The sequence below is a fragment of the Vidua chalybeata genome, chromosome 1 (assembly GCF_026979565.1).
Source record: "Vidua chalybeata isolate OUT-0048 chromosome 1, bVidCha1 merged haplotype, whole genome shotgun sequence".
Classification (NCBI taxonomy): domain Eukaryota; kingdom Metazoa; phylum Chordata; class Aves; order Passeriformes; family Viduidae; genus Vidua; species Vidua chalybeata.
This window is the reverse complement of record NC_071530.1, coordinates 79198283-79219492: the sequence shown is the minus strand read 5'-3', so window position 1 is coordinate 79219492 and position 21210 is coordinate 79198283. Positions and strand designations below refer to the sequence as shown.

Here is a 21210-nt window from a genome sequence, read left to right as displayed (position 1 = left end):
TTCCCCAATGCAGCCCTGTCAGTTACTCAGAAACTGGAAGACATGTAGTGCCTCCTTACTGCACATTACAAAACCTGCATGCTGGTTTATTTCTGTTTGAATCATCTTCGGAGATGTTTCACACTCCTGTCTCTGAAGGCTCCTCTACTGGGAAACCAACATACTCAGAAGTGATGATACATGGACACACTGCTCCTCATCCTCAGTCCCTCTCCAGGGCAGCTGAAAGGGAAATGATGTTTTCTGCCCTTTGATTCCCTCATCTCCACACCATGCTGCTGTCTCAGGAGGGATATACAAGATCTATAAGATTTTCAACGTGTCCTCTTTCTCTCTCATTTCAGCTCACTCATTTAAATCATGTTTTAGCTTAATGGTGTAAAGTCTGTTGTTTCATTTATTCTTTTGCTTAAATTGCAATTTTAAAAAATGGATTAGTATTAGTCCCACATTGAGATCATGTTTAGACTTGAACCCTTGTTACAAGGAACTTTTCAAAGGTCGTAACAAACTTGCCTGCACAATACACACCCATACACGTGTGCATGGCTTTCCAAGGGTTACTGCCACTATCCCCAGGAAACACCCAGCTGCACCCGAGCCTCTGCCAGCCACGCCACAAGTACGAGCCCTCGGTGGGAAGCGGAGCCCATCCTGCCGCCTGGCCATGCCCTACGCTGTCCTGCACTTGACCAGCAGGGGAGCTGGGATGCCCAAGCTGCAGGATGCTCCGTTCCCCTTGCCACCTTGCGGCCCAACACAAAACCATGCCCGACGCCGCTGGCTGCCCGGGCCTGAAAGCATCCTTTCTGCCTTCTTTGTAAGCACGCGGCGCCATCCCATAAAAGAAGGCTCTCCTGCCTTCAAAAGGTTTCTGTTCGTGGGCCGTGGCCTGCCCTGAATCAGCTGCACTCATCGGCCAACCCTCCGTCTGGGGCTGCTTCTCTCTGGCTGCAGATTCGGTGAAACACCGAGCAAGAGGCAGATATAAATCTCCTGCTCAAAGGAAATATTTAGCAGCAAAATGAGTAGAAAACAAAAAGACTTCTCTGTTACTTACCCAATCCTCTCACTTAGGGCGGCTCTATCTAAAAAGCAGGGATCTAAGCCCTCCTGTCTGGAACGGCTGTGCCAGGGGGGATACAGGGCGGGACTGCCCCACGCCTGGGAACCCGCTGCTGCACCCAAATGGCTTCAGGCGCTGGCTGAGAGATGCGGAGCTTTGCCCATCAAGTCCTGTGACGCTTGGTGAATGTGAGAGCCTGCTTAGGGCAGTGAGGGGAAAAAAACCTGCAATGTTTTCTTTAATTCTGAAAAAGGAAAGCTCGAGACACATTAACACAACTTTATGTACTTATTAAAAGCCGAGGAACATTAATCCACAGCTTATTGGCGTTCTGCTCTTATTTCCCTCTGTGTGAGCTGCTCTGCAATACAAGATGTAAGATGCAGTTCAACTTTTTTTCTCTTTTTATTGTAACTTCGATTGTGTAATTCAGTCTGGAAAGGCCAAGTCTCCACATGAATTCACTGAGATGACAGTGCTCCAGCTCTCTGACACAGAAACAGGATGGGTTTCTATTGCAAAATAATTACCACAGAGATAGATAACAATTTCATAAGCAACAGCACAAGAGAGACACGGCATTGTACTAGAACTCAAGAAAGTACTCTTGGATAGGAAGACGTGTAGGACAGGGCATATGCCAGCATCTACCTGATAGACACACTCTCAGTGATGCTCTGATTGGGGCTTTGGCCACAGAGGATGTCTGCCCACTCCCAAACTGTAGCCCATCACACTGGCTGCTTCACCAGCCCAACTCAACTTGCCACTAACAGGCAGCAGCAAGGTTTCAGCAGGTTGCTGAAGCTGCTGCCAACATTCCCAGAAGCAGGCCCTGTGTCTGCAAGGGACAGAGGGAGAGCTCCCTCCTCGCTGAGCACCCTGCCTGTCCACCAGCAAGTACCTGGTCCAGCACGAGGGGCCGGCTGGGACCCACTGCCTGCAGAAATATCATCACATTTTGTTAATCCAGCAGAGAAATGCAAAGAAATACATGACCTGCAGGAAGCAGAATGAGATGCAATGCATGTGTCCTTATGTGACTGCTTCAATTCTTGCCCAAATCCCACCACTCCTATGCTCATTCAGTATCTTGCAAAGTAAAGGCCTAGTAAGTATTACACACACAACTGAAAATTTATCTTTTACAGTGCCATAAGTTTAGCTCTGTATGACCAATAATTAATTTTTTAACTATTTGTTTATCTTTTATCTAAAGTACATGCCTCAGTGTTATCCTTTGTTTTCAGATTTTTACTTTTTGGTGCAGTGATTACATTGAAACCTACACTGGTAAGGCTCAAAATTCTTAAAAAGTACTGCTGTTTGAATTTCAGTCATGTACCAAAAGAAATAGACACATTACACAAAAATATTTTCCTGCTTCATCTCTACAGTTCCTGAAAAACTGCATCTTGTGGACTTGGAGACAAATGTACTGGAGAAACCAAAACTACATGAATAGAGGAGACCTCCAATGGCCACTGTGATCTGTAACTGTCTATATACACCTTATATACATGACTCTTTGAGAACCTGTATTCATGAATGTGTACAGTTTACATCCTGCACACATTAATTTGTCTGAGGGTTTTTGAAAAAGAATTTATTTTAATCTACTGTCAAAAAGTATTTACCCTGTGGTGACACAGCTAACATGGTTACTGGTTTTAGACTTACCCTCCTAGCACCACTGCTCATTAACCGTAAACTGATTTAGCAAATCTGTCAGTTAACACAGTAATTTCTACATCTTTTTCTTATTGTATTTGCATATGTAACAAATTGGTACAAATCTTTCCACTAAAATGTAAAGTTCATTGATACAATGCCTTTCATGATGGCCATAACTGGTTACTAGTCAACTCAGTAGTTTTGTAGAGACATTTTTAGCTGAACTTGGAAAAATAGGAAACGTAGTTTAAAATAAATGTACATAATATACAATATATATATATTTATACACATGTGTATGTCTACATACACATATACTGATAAAACATTTAAAGTAATGTTTAGTTTTGATCAGTTCTCTGACTGCTGGGACTACCTGGCAAATAGATCTAGAAACAGAATTTGTCCACAATTAAATAATAATTTCCACAACTTAGAAAAATATACTTTTACTAAATAAAGTTTAAATTAACTGATTTATGGATATAGATAGGATGGAGGATAATGGTTTCCAGACTCTGACATGATTAAATCTGAAAGGACCCAAGCTACTATAGACCGGTAACAAGCGCTGCCCTGCAGCCAAACACAGAAGAGCACAGAAACACAAACTGCTGCCACAGCAGCATCGGTGACACCCAAACCCTCCCTGCTTCCCTCACCTCTTAGACAGCCTTCATTTCCACCCAACCTGAGTCTCCCACCCGACCTCACGCTGTTATTTAAGGTGCACTCCAGCCACAAGCACAGCTCTGCATGGCTGATGTGAATGGCTCCTGGCTCCCACACAACGCTGCCTTGAGAGCCGACAGATCATCAAAATCCCTAACTTTCAGCTTGGGGGACCATCAGTACTTGAGCTTCACCACATGGATTTTGATCTACTGCATAGGTAAATACATCATAGCAAAACATACATTTGTGTGTGTGTGTGTGTATATAAGTATATATACACATGCACACACGTGTGAGTATGGGTACATCTCTATATAAAAAATTTCATGGAACTATGTGTAGTAATGTTATCTAGCATGGTATCCTGCATACGTTATCTGATCTTATTCTTTTTTAATATAGAGGCACCAGAAATAATTATAGAGAACAAATCAACCTTTAAAAATTAAAGTTAGGTCAGTGGACAAGAACTTTGGTAAAGCTTATCAATATTTATTTTTGTTTTATTCAAATACAGTCAAAGTCTATCAGATGCCATCACCCTCTTCACAAGAGGAAAATGCATGACTTTTTTTCCTAAAGAAAATTATACGTAAGGTGGGAATTAATGATTCAAGAAAATTCTGAATTAAATGTTTATATTTTTCAAAAGATTACTATCTTTCTGATGGAATAAAAGCTAAACAGAGTTCTTGTCCTGTGTGTATTTTATTTATCATATGTATATATATATAAATATATATATATGTATGTCTCTGTTCATGTATCTGTGTGTGTATATACACATCCACACACTTTCAACATGAGAGAGGAACCTGCTTTTCTCCACTTTTTATGGGGAAACTCCCACGTTCCTCCCTGTCTTGTACCCTGTGCAGTATAAGCTCTGGTGATGAGGCCAAACAAAAAGATATAGTTCACCATAGTATATTAGTTTATGTAGCAAAGTCATTTTCAAGCAAGTAAAATAAAGCTCTGTATTCCAAACTTCTTTTCCATTTCTCATAAAGAAAAGGAAGGAAAAGGAGAGAGGGCAGGGAGTGGGGTTATGGCAGTAGCACTGAGCCAGTGGCACGTGGCGGTGTGCGTGTGCGAGCGTGCGAGCGCAGGTCCGCACACACACAGGCGCACAGGAGCAGGGCTTTGGTTGACAAATGCAGATTGTCCAGAGAAGGTGGATGCATAAGTAAGGAAGACTCTACAGTGATGCAATTGTATCTTTTACGCTTGCATGGAGTGAGAAAAAAAAATTCAGTTGGGGAAAAAAAAAAAAAAAGCAAAGACCTCTTTTTAGGTCCCTCATCAGTGAGAGCATACTCAGTATGCTAGAGAATTTATCTGAAACCTTTTAAATCAAGGCCTCTTTATTACAAAAATAAAAACGAACAAACAAAAAAGTATGAGAGACGACAAGATGCTGAAGCGTCACTCCAATCGTCCCTGCAGAGAACAATTGCATCCCATTTATTATTCATTCTCTTCTCTCATTTCTACGATGTCTGTCATTTCCTCTGTGTGAGGCATGTCGGTCATTGCAGAGTCTTCGCCTTCTGCAGCTGTCTCATTCTCATTCCTCTTCTTTTTCTAGATTGAAACAAGCATCCAGAAACCTATCAGTAAGTTGTGCATGAACACACTCCCATCAACTTTGGACACTGGGAGAAGTGAAGTGACAATATGGTTTGTTTAGAGTATGTTATTAAAAACTAGAATATTTGTGTCATATTTGTGGCTTGCCACTAAGGACTAGGCTTAACTTAGAAAATTTCCATAGCCTTTCTGGGGCTCAGCTTTCTCCTTTCTAACGTAAATGCAGTCAGGCATTTCTTATGCTAAGCAACATCCAAAACAGGTTTCAGCAAGACTGGAGAGAAGAGAGCATCTGGAAATCTGGAATCTTTTACATCACAGACTTTTTATTTTCAAAAAGGAAGGAAACCAAAAAGTGAGAGAAGAAAAACTTTTCTAGGGAGGGAGGCGAGGTGGCAACCTAATTTCTCAAATGTCAAACTTCAGGAATTTTACAAGATGTGAGCATTCTGGCTTTTCTTAGTGTTGCTGATCCACTGTGATCTCTTGCCTCACCAAAGCAAAGTAATATTAGAGTATTTTTGGCCAGCAGGAGCGGGAGGTCATTCAAGAGTCTGATGATTCATCCAGGATGTCCTGGATTAGTAAAGCTAAGAAGAGTTCAGCCCCCTAAAAAACAAGTTGAAGCATCTGTTCCTTATTACCCATTTCTCAGCAGGCTGACTAGTCTTACTGAAAACAATTGTACAGCTGACAAAAGGTATTATTGATTCAGCTGAGATGGGTGTATCGGAGTTCCAAAATTTCAGAGATACAATATTTGATCTGCATCTCTCCAACTGCAGGTCAGAATAAGCTGGTGTAATAGAGCTACTGGTTGGCTCTGCCACTGTCACACTGAATAAAGGATAAATTAGTTATTACTCCTACTACCTGCACTCACCACTGAGAAAAATTAAGCACAATGTCCCTGGCCAGAAAGACTCTGTGAGCTACTATGGTAACAAACTAGCAATGAGAATGTTGTGAAACCAAAGGTCAAGATAAGCCATTTCAGTGTCTTAAAGTTTTACTCTTTGGTTCTCAAGGCAAACATGACAAATTAATCATGACAGACATTATGATTCTTCTGTTGTCTTATGAACTTTGTACACTTTGATCTCTTGCCATGGCCTGCACTGTCAACACATATCAAAACTGATTTTAGGTTGCTCCAATATAAGGCTTTTAGATATTCCATCTTCTGTAGTTTGTTGGTTTTTTTTGTTGTTTTTTTTTTTTTTTTTTCAAAAATAGAATTGGTGGGTATTTCCACTTGGCACTTTGTAAGAAGTCTAATTAAAAACAAAGTCACTGCATAGATTATATTTTCTATTCCCATCTACAGAGTCCTTCTGTACTACAGAATGATGTACACACCTTGCTGGTTCTGCTTGGAGCTGGACCTAGTGCCCTACATGGTGCATTGAACACATAACTGAAAGGGAACAATATGCAGGTACTGCAATGTACCCAGTCACCTAGTCAATATTTATCCTGTGTTTGACCTAATTTAGTGGAATCTTCTTCAAAATCCATGTTTCACCACTACTCCACGCATGCAGGATTGTAGTGTTAAAAGTATGTAAAAAATCACCTGTTTAATTATTTATAAGCTCTTACTGTCAACTCTTGCAAGAGTATGTCTTGTTTTAAGCCACTCCTCTGGACAGCAAAAAACCATAAGCACCTGTACTTCCTGTCAATTTCCAGCAGAGCTGGTTTTATAAAGAAATAAAACTATATATACAGAGATATATGTACTACATAGTGTATACATACAGATTTAAATGTATACACTATGTAACACTACATAACACCTTCCATGGGAAAGAACTTGGAACTCTAAGGTTTCTTTAAGGTGTCTTCCAACCCAAACCATTCTATCTTTCTGTGATCCTATGATTCTATATTCATATAGATACACATATTGTAAGCTTGGATGAGTAGTTCCTATGCCTACATAAAGATGCTAAGTTGTACTGCAGTAGCAAATATACAGTGCAAAACTTCTGGTGGTAAGGAAGTTACAGGATATCCATGATACACGTGTGTTTTTGAGGAGCAAGAGACTCTCTGACTGCAGACCAGCATGTCCCATGGCCTAGATGTCCATTAACAGCTGGAGGGCACCCTTTGGTTTTATTTCAACCCAAAGACTTTCCAAGCTGCACACTCCTGAGATTTGACAGGGAAGCAAACCAAAGTGAGGATTCTGGGGAGTTACGTTGCTGAAGTATAACTTAATCTGAACTAAAATCCACTACATTCATCACCTGCTTTCATCAGATCCCACAGAGACTAATTCTTACCTGTTTCCTATAGACGTAACAGGCTGCTATGGCAACCATGGTGGATTCTCCTACAAAACCAGCGAGAAGGGATCCTACTCCAAGAGTGGCTCCATGAACTCTGTTGGAGGCATAGAAAGAAAAGCAGTCATTGTTGTGGGAGAATGCATGATTCATAATTACATTTTCACTGGCACATATAACCAATCTGATGATAGAAATATTTTCTTCAAAGATGCAATACACTGATTAAGAGAATAACTGGTATTTTAAAGGACTTGTTTGTTTTTAATGGCTACACTGTTTAGTAAAAGAAGCACACTGAATCAAATTATGGACTAAGAATTTAAAGTCTTGTACAGAGTACTGTAGAATAGATCATTAAACTTATAAACAAGACATTATTCCATTAGCTTTCTTAACAGTGAGTTTAATAACATGGAAATAAATTCCCCTTAGGACACGTTTTTGCCTCTTTGACATTTGTGTATTTTTTCCAAAGGGACATCACTATTGTGCCTGTCTAGAGCAGTCACACTTGTAAATGTTTCTTTTCCAGATAGTGACACTATTTAGGCTTTGTATCATGGTTAATATTTGGAGAAAATGTTCCGAGGTATGCAAATTCAGCTGTCAAGTGACAGGGAAGAGGAATGAAGAGGAAAGCAAATCCAGGGGTTCTGCGAGGAATAATGATTTACCCTAAGTAAGGCAGCACGATGAGACTGGTGATGAGAACGATAATCCGCAGCACTGAGCTGGGTGCCAACACAAATGTCTTCTTCAGAGTCATCAGCCAACCAGTCAAGTGTGCTCTGACAGTCACTGTTCATAAACAGGGGAGAAAAAGAGGCAAGAATTGTAAAAAAAATAAAGTCAGTCATCTCATATGCAGCTTTTCCATGCAGAGAGCACTGCTCAGAAACAACCACTGCAAAACTTACTGCTGGTAACTTTGCACCCTACTAGAAAGGAAGTAGATCTTATGTTCAAATTGCTCTAATATACTGATTTGGGAAAATGAAGAACCAAAAAAAAAAAATCAGTTATGGACAGCATTTGTTCCTAAGAACTGTTCTCTTAAAACCAATTTATTAGTCAGTCCATTCTGTTTTCTTCATTAAAAAACTCCCAAACTATCCCCTTCCTTAAAGAGAAGTTCTACCAAGGAAAATTTTCCATCTGGCTCCTGTGTGGCACATGGTGTAACAGGCACAAAAAGGGTATCTACATGTACTTATTATTGAATTTGCCGTTTACCTTTATTATGAAACTGTCTTGTCATATAAGCAGAAAACACTAAAAGATGTTGCATTTAATTACAGAGCTAGAAATCTGAAACATTTTGATTATTGCTGTCCAGCTTGTCTTTCTCTCTGATAGAAGTATTAACTTTTATTATATAATACTTATGCTCCAAAGGAGCCACCGAGGTTACAGAACTTTTATTTTCCTTTTATTTTTTTACCTGGAAGTGGAAAAAAGGAGAAGATCCGCAAAGGAACAACACACAGCTCTGCGAAAGCGAAGTCTACTCCAATTATGTCAACTAAAATCTTCTCTGACACGTTTGGTGTCCAAAACATCACAAAACAGAGCTAGAAAGAAAAAAATTAAAAAATCTTTATCTTTCAGAAGGGAAGCACAAGAAAAGGTAGGCCCTCCTGGACTAAAATATTTGTTTGCTTATGAGCAGATAACTATACTAATGGTAAATACACATACTATATATTTATATTTAGTTTGAATTCAAATACACGTGTACATAAGAGAGATACCTTAACTTCAGAAGGAATTCCTACTCTTAATTTTCCTCACATACCAAGTGTGATGCATAGAGAAAGAATTTTTATGGTTTCTACAAGTGGTTGTACTTGAATGGTCTATTGTTATTCAAACATAAAACCACAGATTTTTACAGCACTTGATCTGGTTAAAACACTTGTACGCCTAAACAGATTATCAAATTTTTTAGTAACTAAAGATTTGAAGTCCTCCAAGACCCAGAGATCTGACCTGAATCTAAGACTAGGGGCTTAAATTTGCTGCTGAATAGAATACTGTTGGTTTGCAATTAGCCTGATAGCAAGGCAAAGGTGTTCAGCTCAGTCTTGCAGGCATGGTGCTCTCAGGCTACAAATCCACTAAGTCTTGTTATTTTCATTAAAATGTGTGCTATTTAGTCCATACAGGAAAGGAAGATTTCCATGAAAAACCCATGGCAATTGGTGTAGTGGTAATACATGCTGTTTAATTTTTTGGTCAGTCCTGAGGCTTCCATCTGAGCTGAAGGGGCTGTTGGCAGCTGCAGGTCTGGCTTCAGTTCAAAGCACTCAGTGAAGAACAGTACTGACAGTCCTTACAGGACTTTCCCTGTAAGGAAGCGTACCTTCAGGTATAATGACTTTGTTATTTTATTTGATTTTGTGATTTTAAAATTTACTTCTTATTGTTATTCTTGCAACAATATTCTTGTAACAATTATTCTTGTTATTGTTATATTGTTATTTATTGTAAAGTGACTATTAAGGAAGTGAGCTGACTGGTGAAAAACTGGGGACCTTAAATGCTCTGGCACTCCTCCTTTGAGGAGTACCAGAGAGTACCTCTTGTATCCTGTAAATTAGGTATGCTGGCTGTACAACAGAGTCTGTAAAACTCTATAAACATTCTGTTATAATTTAGCCTACCACCTAGTATCATAGCAGCTAGCTCTTTTCTTTTAATCCACTTGTCACACCCCTACATGTTCAGATGACTTTTCAAACTAGTCTCTAAAGTCCTACCACATCTAAGACAGCTGGGATTTCATTCTCATTCTTTGGTAGGGTGTCAGAAATTGTCCTTTCTGTTTAGCCTCCAAGCACCCAGACTGCAGAAGCTTCCCAAGGCCTGTCACTGAGTGGCCTGTGGGAGGTCCTGTGTTCTGACCCTCTGTGTGGTGAACAAAACATTTCACATTCCTGCATAAAGGTCCATCTTCAGTTTTCTTCCCCACTTCTTAGGGTAGGAACTACTATTTTTTTGTTACAATTCCATATTTTACTTGACATGCCGTCTTGCGGTGTATCTCTATCACCTCTACAGAGAACAGTAAGTGGAGGAAGGTAAGAGCAGAAGACAAAAGAACTCAACACTTCTTGTGCCAATCTACTTGTACAGGGTATGACTGAAGCAGAGGGGACAATCTAGAGCAGAGGGGGTTGTGTGGTTGAGAATTCAGTTATTAAAAGTTAACTGTACAACAACAGAGTGAATTCTTTCATTGCTAGAGACACCCTTAAGGCAGACTGCAGTCACTTGTACTCACTGCAAATGACCTGTAAAGCAGTCATACAGGGAATATTTTGTCAAATCTTTCTTCAAAGCCCAATAAATAAAGATACAAAGATACCCACTCTTAATTTATAATTTGCTGTTTTCATGAAAGCAAGGACCTTTACACTGTTGCACTGCACAATGGCATTTAGTGTCCTAATGAGCAGTATAGTTGCTGCTGCTGCCAGATTCCATACGTGTATGCTAACAGCAGAGCCTGCCCACTGCCAGCAAAAGGCAAGCAGAGCAGTCTTTCCCTCTTCAACAGCCACTTGGAAGTATTGAATACAGTTAGACAGGCAAGCAATGAGTGACCAAAGGTACTGCACTCAATTTGCTCTCTAAAGGTTTTCTTCTGGCCCTAATAAGAACAGAGTCAATCTCCACCCCGCTCCCACCGGAGTAAGGTTAGTTTGCCAGTCAGGGAGAATGATTCACACCCAGGTGGTGGTGTGTGGTCATTCTCCTCAGCTGCTGCAAACTGCAGTCTTCCCCACCCCTGATCAGCAGAGAGTTGTGCTGGTAAATGGCTTCAAAGGGCACTTATACAGCAGCTAGTGGGTAAAGACTGCTAAGCTCAAGAATAAGCAGTTTGAGGAGGCGAGGCATGGCAGCAGAAGGACCTTTTATTTTTGTCTCAGCATCCTTCCATCTTTTTGGTTGCAATACTGATAACTAGTTTCATTTTGCTAAGAGAGCCCTCTCCATCATCTTATGAGATGATATTGTCAATGCCCAGTGGGAACAAAGCCTCAGGAAAATAAATTAACGCTTTGCTTCATTCAAGCCTTCTGCAATTTAAATCCTAGAGTGCTTGCATCTTTACTATTTCAAAGACAAAATGAAGTGGAAAAAACCCAAGCTCTACTTCAGGTAAAGAATAACACTAAACATACAAAGCAGGAAGGTATTTCAGCTGCTGATTTTGTTACAGATGGTGTATTCTGAAAATAGGATGAAGTCAGCTTTCTCTGATTCTGAGTGGTCTTTAGGATGTTTGTCATTACCTTGGTAAAAGGCAATGCCTGACAGAATACTGGAGAAGATGGTAACAGTAGTCCAGGAAAATGTGGCACAGGCAATTAGAGACTGGCTTTACTGGAATAAGCAGTGCTAACTTCCTGTGACTCCAATCAGGAAAGATTTTAGGAAGTAGATTTACCAATAGGATGTTTCCTAGCTTTCTCCTGATTTAGCACTGTTTTCTCCCCCTACTTGTATTTCTATGCACATCTGCAAGGCTAAATATAGAATAAATGGCTTGGTTAGGGTTACAGCTATACCTTCATTTGATCTAATCAAGAGATGAAGACTAAACAGTGAAAGCTTCTGCAGAGGCAAGTAATGTGCATGCAGAGTGGCACTGCAGCTTCAGGCTGCAATTGCAGTTGGCCTCTGCTGAGGCCAAAGCATTTCAATGTTTTGGGAGTAAGGATTTTTCTTGCAGAATTCTAGCAACAGAGCTTATTTGATTTGCTGTTACCTTATGGTATGAGTGCAGCATGATATTAAAGGATAGTTTTGTTAAAGACTTAGCTCATTTAACTGGAACTTCAACTGACCAGCAATGAGTGCTTTAAAAATACAGGAAGAAATGAAGGTAAACAGCAGAGTGGAATGCTACTGAGAATAAGCAGTTCTGCATAACGACAGTAGTATGTATTATCAATTATAGTATCAACACCAGTTATGTAAGCATTTCTGAAGATGTTTTAGTAATTTCAATTGATCTGAAGGGTTTGGCATTTTGGTATTGTGCCTTTAATTGTTCTACACAAATATAATTTGAAAAAAAACTTTACTAAATATGTCAACAACTTACAGCACCATAAGGAAACTAGTGCAGCTGTACTATCTCAGATCAAAGCTCCAGCTAGATTAGTACTATCTCCCTGCTAAAGGTCACTGGGAGATGCCAAAGAGAAGGGCATAAAAAGCAGGGCAAGTGTAGTGTAAGAGATGCCTTTCCCAGTCTGCATGGGAGTTATGGCTTCAGGAGAGTTCAGTAATCCTGGTGCACCTTCATCCCATGCAGGTTATGCTCTGTTATCTAATATTAGTGATTTTTTTTCAATACATATGTGCATTAAAAGTAAAGTATGTGGCTTAGACACCTCCTCAAAGAAGTGTGCCTATCTTTATGTGCAACCTGGCTATCTTCAGCTAACAAATTCCATGCCTAAGCATATTCGAAAGTCAAAATTAAAATCTTCTGCTGTCACCAAGCCTAAGAGAATGCACCAAATATTTTTTTTTTTCAGTAGGGAAAGTACAGAACTGCTACTGTTCAGTTCAATTTCTCTTTATTCTCTTAAGTACAATTACAGCATTTGACTTTCACAAATGATTGTGATGAAAGATTGTTCATGAGATTTTGTTTCAAAGGCTGCATGTGTGAGTCTGAATGCTTCTAGTTCTTGAAAAATAACAGTCTTTTCAAAGGCCTTGCATCTCCTGGAAGCTATTTCCATTTATTTTGGTTGCTGACGGGGATTACTAAACCTCAGAGACCCACTACATAATGCATTATAATACATAATGCTAGCAAAGGCTATTGTCATGTGCATAGTAATCTGCAGGGTGCCAGACTGATTTGCTTTTTGGCACTTGTAGAAAACTGCCTATTTTTTGAGACATTAATTGATAAATATAAAGCACAAAATAGTATCCCAGTGAGCTATGAACAACAGTACAACCTTTCTAGACTTCGTGCAGTCTTCAGTAAGAAGAAACACTGGCAGGTGACAGAAGCATCATATGCCTCTATGTTCCTCAGAAAGAAATTAAGGAATCCAAAATGGATGCTTTTAAAAATAGGTTAGACATATGCCAACCTGGAATGAGTCTGGAATAACAGATTTTATTGTGGAAGATAGTTAACATGGTAAAGGTTATTCTGTGATGAAATGCAGTTCCAATTTTTCTCCTGCAAAAAACCTCTCAGCAGATGTTTCATATCATTTCTTGAACCTGATATATTTGCAGAAGTATGGCTGGCTGGCTAAGTGAAGTGTTTTACCCTAAAGATATTGTTCTATGTATGTATTGAGGATTGTAGCTTAATTTAACCCATGTCTTGTTAATTTCCTATTACCATTTATGCTACATGGTTCCCAGTGAGGTTAGAGGAAACCTACTTTGAAAATTATTACACATCTCAGCTTTGAATTGCACCTCAGGTCTTTGAGATAGTATCAGCTAAGTTTAGAACTTTTACTACTATAGAGGAATATAAATCACATGATTTACCCCTTTGAACTGCACAATACACAAATCAAAAAGTAGCCTGAGTCTTATGAGGTTGGATCTCCTGATTTACCAAATGTCTCCATGGTCTCCCTCTTTCTGACACAAACAGAACTTCCATCATTCTGTCTCCTTTCAGAGCTTGTATTGCACAAGATGAGCTGATTTCACAGATATATTTTTGAAGTCAAGATAGTATCTTGTTCTAACTAGCATCCGTGTCAAATGCTGGATTTCTCTTCTCTGTTCAAGAACCTATTTTGTAAGACGTTGGGAAAAAAAAGTTCTTTAATTTCTTAGTGCTAAATAGGATTTTTACAGCTATTTCAAATCCATACCTTCATCGACCTTGAAAGTTTAGTTTTCTAAATGACTACATAGTACTGGAGCTTTTCACTCAAAATCTTACTCTAATCTTAACTCTTATTGTTAAAAGAAACTGCATTTCTGTTTTTTATGAAGAGTAAAAATAACAACAGTTTGTAACTGTTAACTACTTAATAGTACTGAAACAGCAGAAAAGTTAATAGTTACCCCCCTTTTCAGATTCCCCTTGAGGTGTGCTTCCGTGTTGAATAGAGGTGTGGCACAGAATACAAAGTCCTGATACCTCCTGAAGCTACCAGGCACCTCTCAGCTAGTTGAAAAATACAGAAAGAATTCAACAGGGTTCTTATGAAGGAAGGTAATACAGCTACTTGTTGATTTACACAAAGAAGGGCTTTTGTGTTTTATTGTGGGCCAAGAAATAAAGTCTAGGTTTTATCACAAAGGCATTATTGCCTGTTGAAGAGAAATTGTATCTAATTTACCATGAAAATAATAATGTAAAAACCTTGTTGTCTTTAAAGACTAATAGGTATTTTTTTTTCAGTTAGGTTGGTTGCTGTTTTGCTTTCTTTCCTTTTTTTGAAGCACAGTTCTATAAACAATCATAAAGTTCTTTGGAATCTGTGGAGGAATTACTGGGTTTCATACAACACTAGAGGCCAGCATCACTGCCTTGCTACAGAAGCTTGCTGCATACCATAACCTGGTCCTTGCCAGAATGAGCCTGCAGACTCGTGCTATCTTTCCTGTATTTCCTGTCAGACAGCAGTCAGACACCTGCAGTTTTGAAGAATTTTTGCTACACAGCAAACAACCTAAATTCATCATCCCAAATTGTTTGAGACTCTGAGGTGTTAAGTCACAGACCACAGAATATTCTGACTTGTAAGGGACCCACAAGGATTATCAAGTCCAACTCTTCAGTGAATGGCCCACACAGGGATTGATCCCACAACCTTACTGTTATCAGCACCATGCTCTAGCCAACTGAGCAAATCTCAGGGTCAAGGTTGCTGCAGTCTGATGCTCTGTTGAGATACCTTATGATGTGTGTTCATGTGCCATGTAACTCAGAAGAGGTCAGAAATTGGTCCTTTTCTTGTGTGGGAAATATAAAGTTTTCAGGAACAGACTGTCCAAAGCCCCAGGGCACTTGTTCTGACTTCACATCAGAAGTCAGACTGCTTCAACTGCTCTCCACAAGGGTTGGACCTGATGAACTTCTGAGGCCTTTCCAGCCTTAAAAATTGTAGGGTCCCATGAACCAAAAGCCCTGGATCTGTGAGCAGTAAACATCAGACTGCGGTCACATCTGAAACTGATTTATGATAATGCTGATGACTTGAATCACAAGGACATTCTCTGACAATGGTGATCCCTCAGGCGCATGCAAGTCAGTATAGATTTCTGTGCACTTTGTGCTCTGTGCAGGGGGTGTAAAGCTGCAGTCAGCCTTCATAAAATTTGTCAAGTGGCAGGGGAACCAGAGCCTGCTTATGGGAACACCCTCTAACTTTATATCTCCTCCTGAAATAATTGATTTATAGATATCTAAATTTCCCCCCACCTTCCCCAGCTTTCCAGAGTTACAAGAGCACTATGCTCTTTAGAAATAAAGGCATGTACAGCAGCTGCACAATTCACTGATGCTCTGATAGCATTGACACAATGCCACATCTGCTTTCTCCCCAGCTACTGCTGAAAGTACTTAGGTGGTATTTTCCAGGCTGGGTTGGGTCACTAAATTGTTTAAGGTAGTCATTGTATCTTCCCAATTAATTATGCTGCTTAATTTTTTGACAGAAAGAAGAATATTTTACTTCACTTCTAAAAAGCCTAAATAAACCAAAAATGTCAGCTTTCTGGTCTCTTTTTCAAAACTGTCCATCTCCCAATTTAGTAACTTTCTTCTGTCCCAAGTTTTCTGCTCCCATTGCTGCTCTTCCTACTGTGAACATGGAGTTTGAGCAGAAACATTGCTGCAGGGACAATTTTTGATGCTTTCTTTTCTGCCTGCTCCAGCCACTCATACAGAACAGACCCTTTGTGTGAAACCTGAACAATCATGAAGGAGACATTAATCTCCACCTCACTGGAGCAAACAAAAAACCTTTGTTCCAGGACAAAGGCTCAATGCAGTACCATGGATAGGACAAGGCCTTTGGGAGGATTTCATAAAGTCTGTCTCTGGTGGTCCAGCATCTTCCTGTGCAGGCAGGAATGCTTCCATTCGTGTCTGAAACAATTTTTACTGAAATGGGAACTAAATCTGACCTTGAAAAGGTGAAAAGCTTCTTGAGCAACTATCTGCCAATATGCCATTTTCCAATTGTTATTCTTTGCCAATATGCCATTTTCCAACTGTTATTTTTTGTGCCAGCAGCCTGAAGATTAAAAAAGAACACTCTTGGAGTTAAGAGATGGGCAAAATCAAAGAAGTCAAAACAAATTACTCCACTGGATGAGTAGATGACTTTTTATTACTCTAAAAGCTGTCCTTGACCTTCATATGGTCTACAAAAGTAAAGTCAAAATAAAACAGATTAAGTCTTAAAAGTTACTGCTGTTTTTTTAAAGTATGGATATTCTTGATAAGACTTGTAAGATCTTTTCAATAGAATAAGGCTGTAATGAGACCATTGGTGAAGTAAGATTTGAGAGAGTTGGAGGAGTTTGGAGAGTTATCTGTGCTTTTTATATTCTTTCTTTATATACTCACAAGAGATAAGGACACTGAACTCTGTCACCCAGGGAATTTCAAATATTGGCGTGGTCAGCAGCTGGGGTTGTCCCCTGAGAATGACCAGATTCTTGTTGTGACATTTATTCCTGCGGATTTTACTGTCTCTCAGTCCAAATTTGCCATGACTTTAGTAAAGCCGGGTTGTAACCTTTGATAATAAAGCAATGTAGAGATGCAAAAAAAAGACAGCCAATAAAAGCTAAGAAAAAAATGAACACAAATCCAGTGGTCTCTGCAATGGCTTCAACTTCTGACACTGAATGCCACAGGTAGATATGATGGCAGCAAAATATAGTTCCTAAATACATTTCATAGACTCACACAATATTCTTAGTTGGCAGGGGCCCACAAGGATCATTGAGTCCAGCGCTTACGTGAATGACCCATAGAGGGATTGATCCCACAACCTTGGCATTGTTAGCACTCTGACCAACTCAGCTAGTCCCATTTTCTTTCATTTAGCTTTAAACTCAGGAGTAAGGGCTACAGAGAAGGCTAAATAAAGCTATACAGGACTTCAGTTGTGAGAAGAATATGGTTTGTACTGTTTCTTAAAGAGTTGCTAGCCATGAATAAACTCTTCTTTGTTATAAAAAGGTATTCCTGAAAGTAAGCAACAAATACCAGGAATGGAGATACACCACAGTAGCTACTCTGAGGTCTTCAGGGGTAATTGATTATTCTCACAAGCAGAAAAGGAGATATTCAGAAAAATTTCCAGTTCAGGAGAGCTCTAAGTATGACCTTAGACAGGGGAGGATCCACCATTGCTTTAACCTAGATGAACTGGACAATATACTATAAAATTTTACTGCTGTAAATTATGTGGAAGAGGAATGAGGATTGGCAGTATTAATCTGCAATTTGACATTGTAGGATGCATTGAAAAAAATCAATTATTATTAAAACTCTAAAATCCTGCACTTAAGACTTCCTTATTTTCTTTCAGAAAGGAGAAAAACACTATCCACATTTTTGTGAAAACGTGTTCACATGTACTGCTTGTGGCAAACTCTAAAACACTCCTTTGCATACCCTCTGGCTACAGTGAAGCTGCCTAAGGCATCTAAAAATTAATCTCGGGTCAGGCCCTGAATGCAATTTTCTGTCTCTTGGCCTTCCAGGCCTTTCATCTCCAAAGCTGGAAAGAAAGCGAAGTGATACTTCTCTAGCTACTGCAGCTCAGGACGTGCATTCATGGTGGCTAAAGACCGTGGGACTCCTGGACTCAGTGGGAGCTGTGCACTGCAGGGATCTGTCATGCAGTTGTTTCATGCTATGGATACTCCTCTTCTACCTTCAAAAGATTTCAGTGAAATGGAAACATGTTCCTTGCCATTTTTCAACATGAAAGCCTAAATCATGTTATCCTGAGTGCAAACTAAGGGTACCTAGTAGGCCAGCAGTCAGGCTTGCTGCAGAGATGCAATGAATTCTTTATCTTTTCTCCTTTAACTTCTGTCAAGAGTTGCTTTATGTCTCATTATTTAGCAGACAGAATAGTTGAAAATATCAAATACATCACTCTAATGCATGTAAGAACTTCACACAGGATAGTTTATCAGGTGGAAAATTAAATTATTTTTAAGTGCAGAAAGGGATATGAAATGGCATATTTATTACACTACAGACTGAATATTTGAGAGCAAATGGGCCTATGAAAACTGTACAGTCTTTGGTGTCCCTCATGGGAAGAATCAGCTGCCAGACTTAAGGCTGGGAAATATGATTTGCTGAGTTCAACTGGAAATTGAACAACTATTGAGTATAGAGTGTTTGCACAGCATCAGGGAATAAGTCAATAAGGCAATGCTATTGCAATAATACACTGAGTTGGTATGAATATTCTTCCTTTATTCATTCTGACTCCAACATTATCTGCCAGTGCTACATTTCACTGGCTGGTGGAGCCTTGCTGATCAACTGCACAGAAGAGTCAGCAGCCAGTACCTACTTGGCAGTTCCTAATCTGGCATAACCAAATCCTAAAGCTCAGGCATCTCAAGTTGTCTTTTAAACAGACAAGGTTTTTCAGCCTGGATGAAACACAAGCTGTTGCTCTTCCACAGTGTTTGACTTTAGCTCTGACAGAATTAAGCAGGAAGCAGCAACTACAGAGTCTTGTCTTCTGCGCTTCTCATTTTTTCATATAGTGAATTTTCCCTGTTACACTGGCTTCCTTGCTCTTTATCCAGGGTTTCTCATCTTCTAGGTGCTTGATGATTAATTGCAGAACATAACCAAGCAGATGATGACTGAGAATTAGGAAAATTATGGGATGGCTTGCAGTAAACTGCTGTCAAATGGAACAAAGACTTTCCTCCTCCCCTCTTCAGACTGAAACTGATCCCATCACAGGGATCCAGCAAGAGAAACTGTGTGACTGTGGACCTCACCCTGCTCTTTTCAGATAGAGATGGGGTTCCTCTATTGAATCTTGCAAGTCTATCATTCCCAGCATCTGTCCCTCTTTTTTGCCCATGGTCAGGGGGAAATAAAATATACACAAGCAAGCAGGTTAAATGCTGCACCTTAAACCTTCTGATGGATAATATAATAAATATAATATAATATAATATAATATAATATAATATAATATAATATAATATAATATAATAATACTATAATATACTATAATAATACTATAATATACTATAATAATAATATACTATCATATCATATCATATCATATCATATCATATCATCATATCATATCACTCAGAATGATAGTGAGTAGGATGACATGCTTATCAGGTACATACATTATACATTAATCTATGAGATGAATATAACTGCCAAGTGATGGTAGTTTATGCTGCTGTGCTACAAGTTATAATCACTGGAGAGCTGACAAAAAGTCTAGGTGCTGCTCTTCCTAAGGGACTGATAACTACCAGCAAATGAAACAAACTTGCCAGTAGTAACTCCTCAAACTACAGTTGCTCATCAGCAGGAGTCCTTAGAAATCAGTACTTTTTAATCCTCTGTCAAAAGAACAAGTTATGAATCTAAATACTACACTCTATTTACAAAAAAAAAATTAAATCTAACTTTTTATTTATAGAATCTAAGAGATAACCTAACAAATAAAATAGAAAATAATTTTACTAGTATTAGAAACATTTTAAAGTTATTATTAGACTCCTCAATTATGAGCAACATAATTGAGGAGTCAATAAACCAACCCTGACTGTGAAGTAGGTGACATTTTGACATGTATTGACACACACACACTCAACTCTCAGGGTTAAGCATATAAGCCAGTAACCTGACCAGCTGTCTGCTCCTGAGTACACTACATTTAAACTTTCACTGAGATTTAAATCTAATGAAGGTGACCTGGAATTTGATTTTGGTTACCGCAACACAATGCACATGAATCTGTTCAGCCTAAGTGCCTGAACCTTCACTTTCATTGAAACTTCATGGTGATGGTTCTTTTAATTTATTTGTTAAGAGATTTGAAGTTTTCATTAGTATGTTTGTAACAAGTAAATATAAAATTGATAAATCTTGCATATATCACACACAAGTGTAAATGTGAACATTTTCTCTCCACTCTATCTTTTGTCATTATTCTTTTGGAATAGAAAGGAATGAAAAAATCACAGGCCAAAACTGAACATCTGGATTTTGTTTCTTAAGCAGTGTTTGCTAATTAAATATAAAACAGCATTCTATACAATTAGCTTCTCCCCTTAATCAGTCTGTTTACTCATGAAAACTACTACCTTCCCCAATTGTCCATAACCATATCTTCATTTAAAAAAAAATCAAAGCAGGATTGAAATTCATTTTAAATAGCTGGAAAGAGCTTCAAGCTGTTCTAATAGAACACATGTTAAAACTTTGAGGAGCTGTGCAGCTCTCCTGCTATACATTAGCTTGGAGACGGATGAACACGGCGTGGTGCGCATAGCATGTCACCCTGGCACCTTGAGCCTGTCTTGTTGGGAAGGGAAAACCTGATGTAAGCCACAGAACACTAGAGAATATGAAGATAACTGGCCACGTGCCTTGCTAACACTTCAGCTAACGTGAACCATGCAGCAACAGGAGGTGGTATTTGGAACTGTGTCCCAAAAAACACTGTGGCCTGTCCCAGCTCAGGCTGCTGGAAGACACAGCTGAACTAAATTGCACAGTTCTCGAACTACTGCTGTAAGAACTGATTCCTCCCTGCTGTAAATAGTGCAGACTATTCAGGGTCACTTTCAGTGACAGTGAGCTCGAGCGCTTTCACAGTGCTCTCTGAGAAGCTGCTTTCTCTGACCAGCACCCTGCATGTTCCCCATGCA

The 21210-nt window shown here is 39.3% G+C and overlaps 1 protein-coding gene across 1 annotated transcript in view; it reads right to left on the bottom strand.

Annotated features, from left to right (window-relative positions):
• Positions 1 to 4326: 4326 nt before the first annotated feature.
• Positions 4327 to 21210, bottom strand: part of ANKH (ANKH inorganic pyrophosphate transport regulator) — a 97052-nt gene continuing 80168 nt past the window's right edge. Inside the window, exons 9-12 of the mRNA XM_053944616.1 lie at positions 8744 to 8873; positions 7977 to 8100; positions 7297 to 7396; positions 4327 to 4999 (exon numbers count right to left, since the gene is read on the bottom strand). Of these exons, the coding sequence (XP_053800591.1) occupies positions 4883 to 4999; positions 7297 to 7396; positions 7977 to 8100; positions 8744 to 8873 (471 nt within the window). The 3' untranslated portion in view covers positions 4327 to 4882. The remainder of the gene's footprint in view (positions 5000 to 7296; positions 7397 to 7976; positions 8101 to 8743; positions 8874 to 21210) is intronic.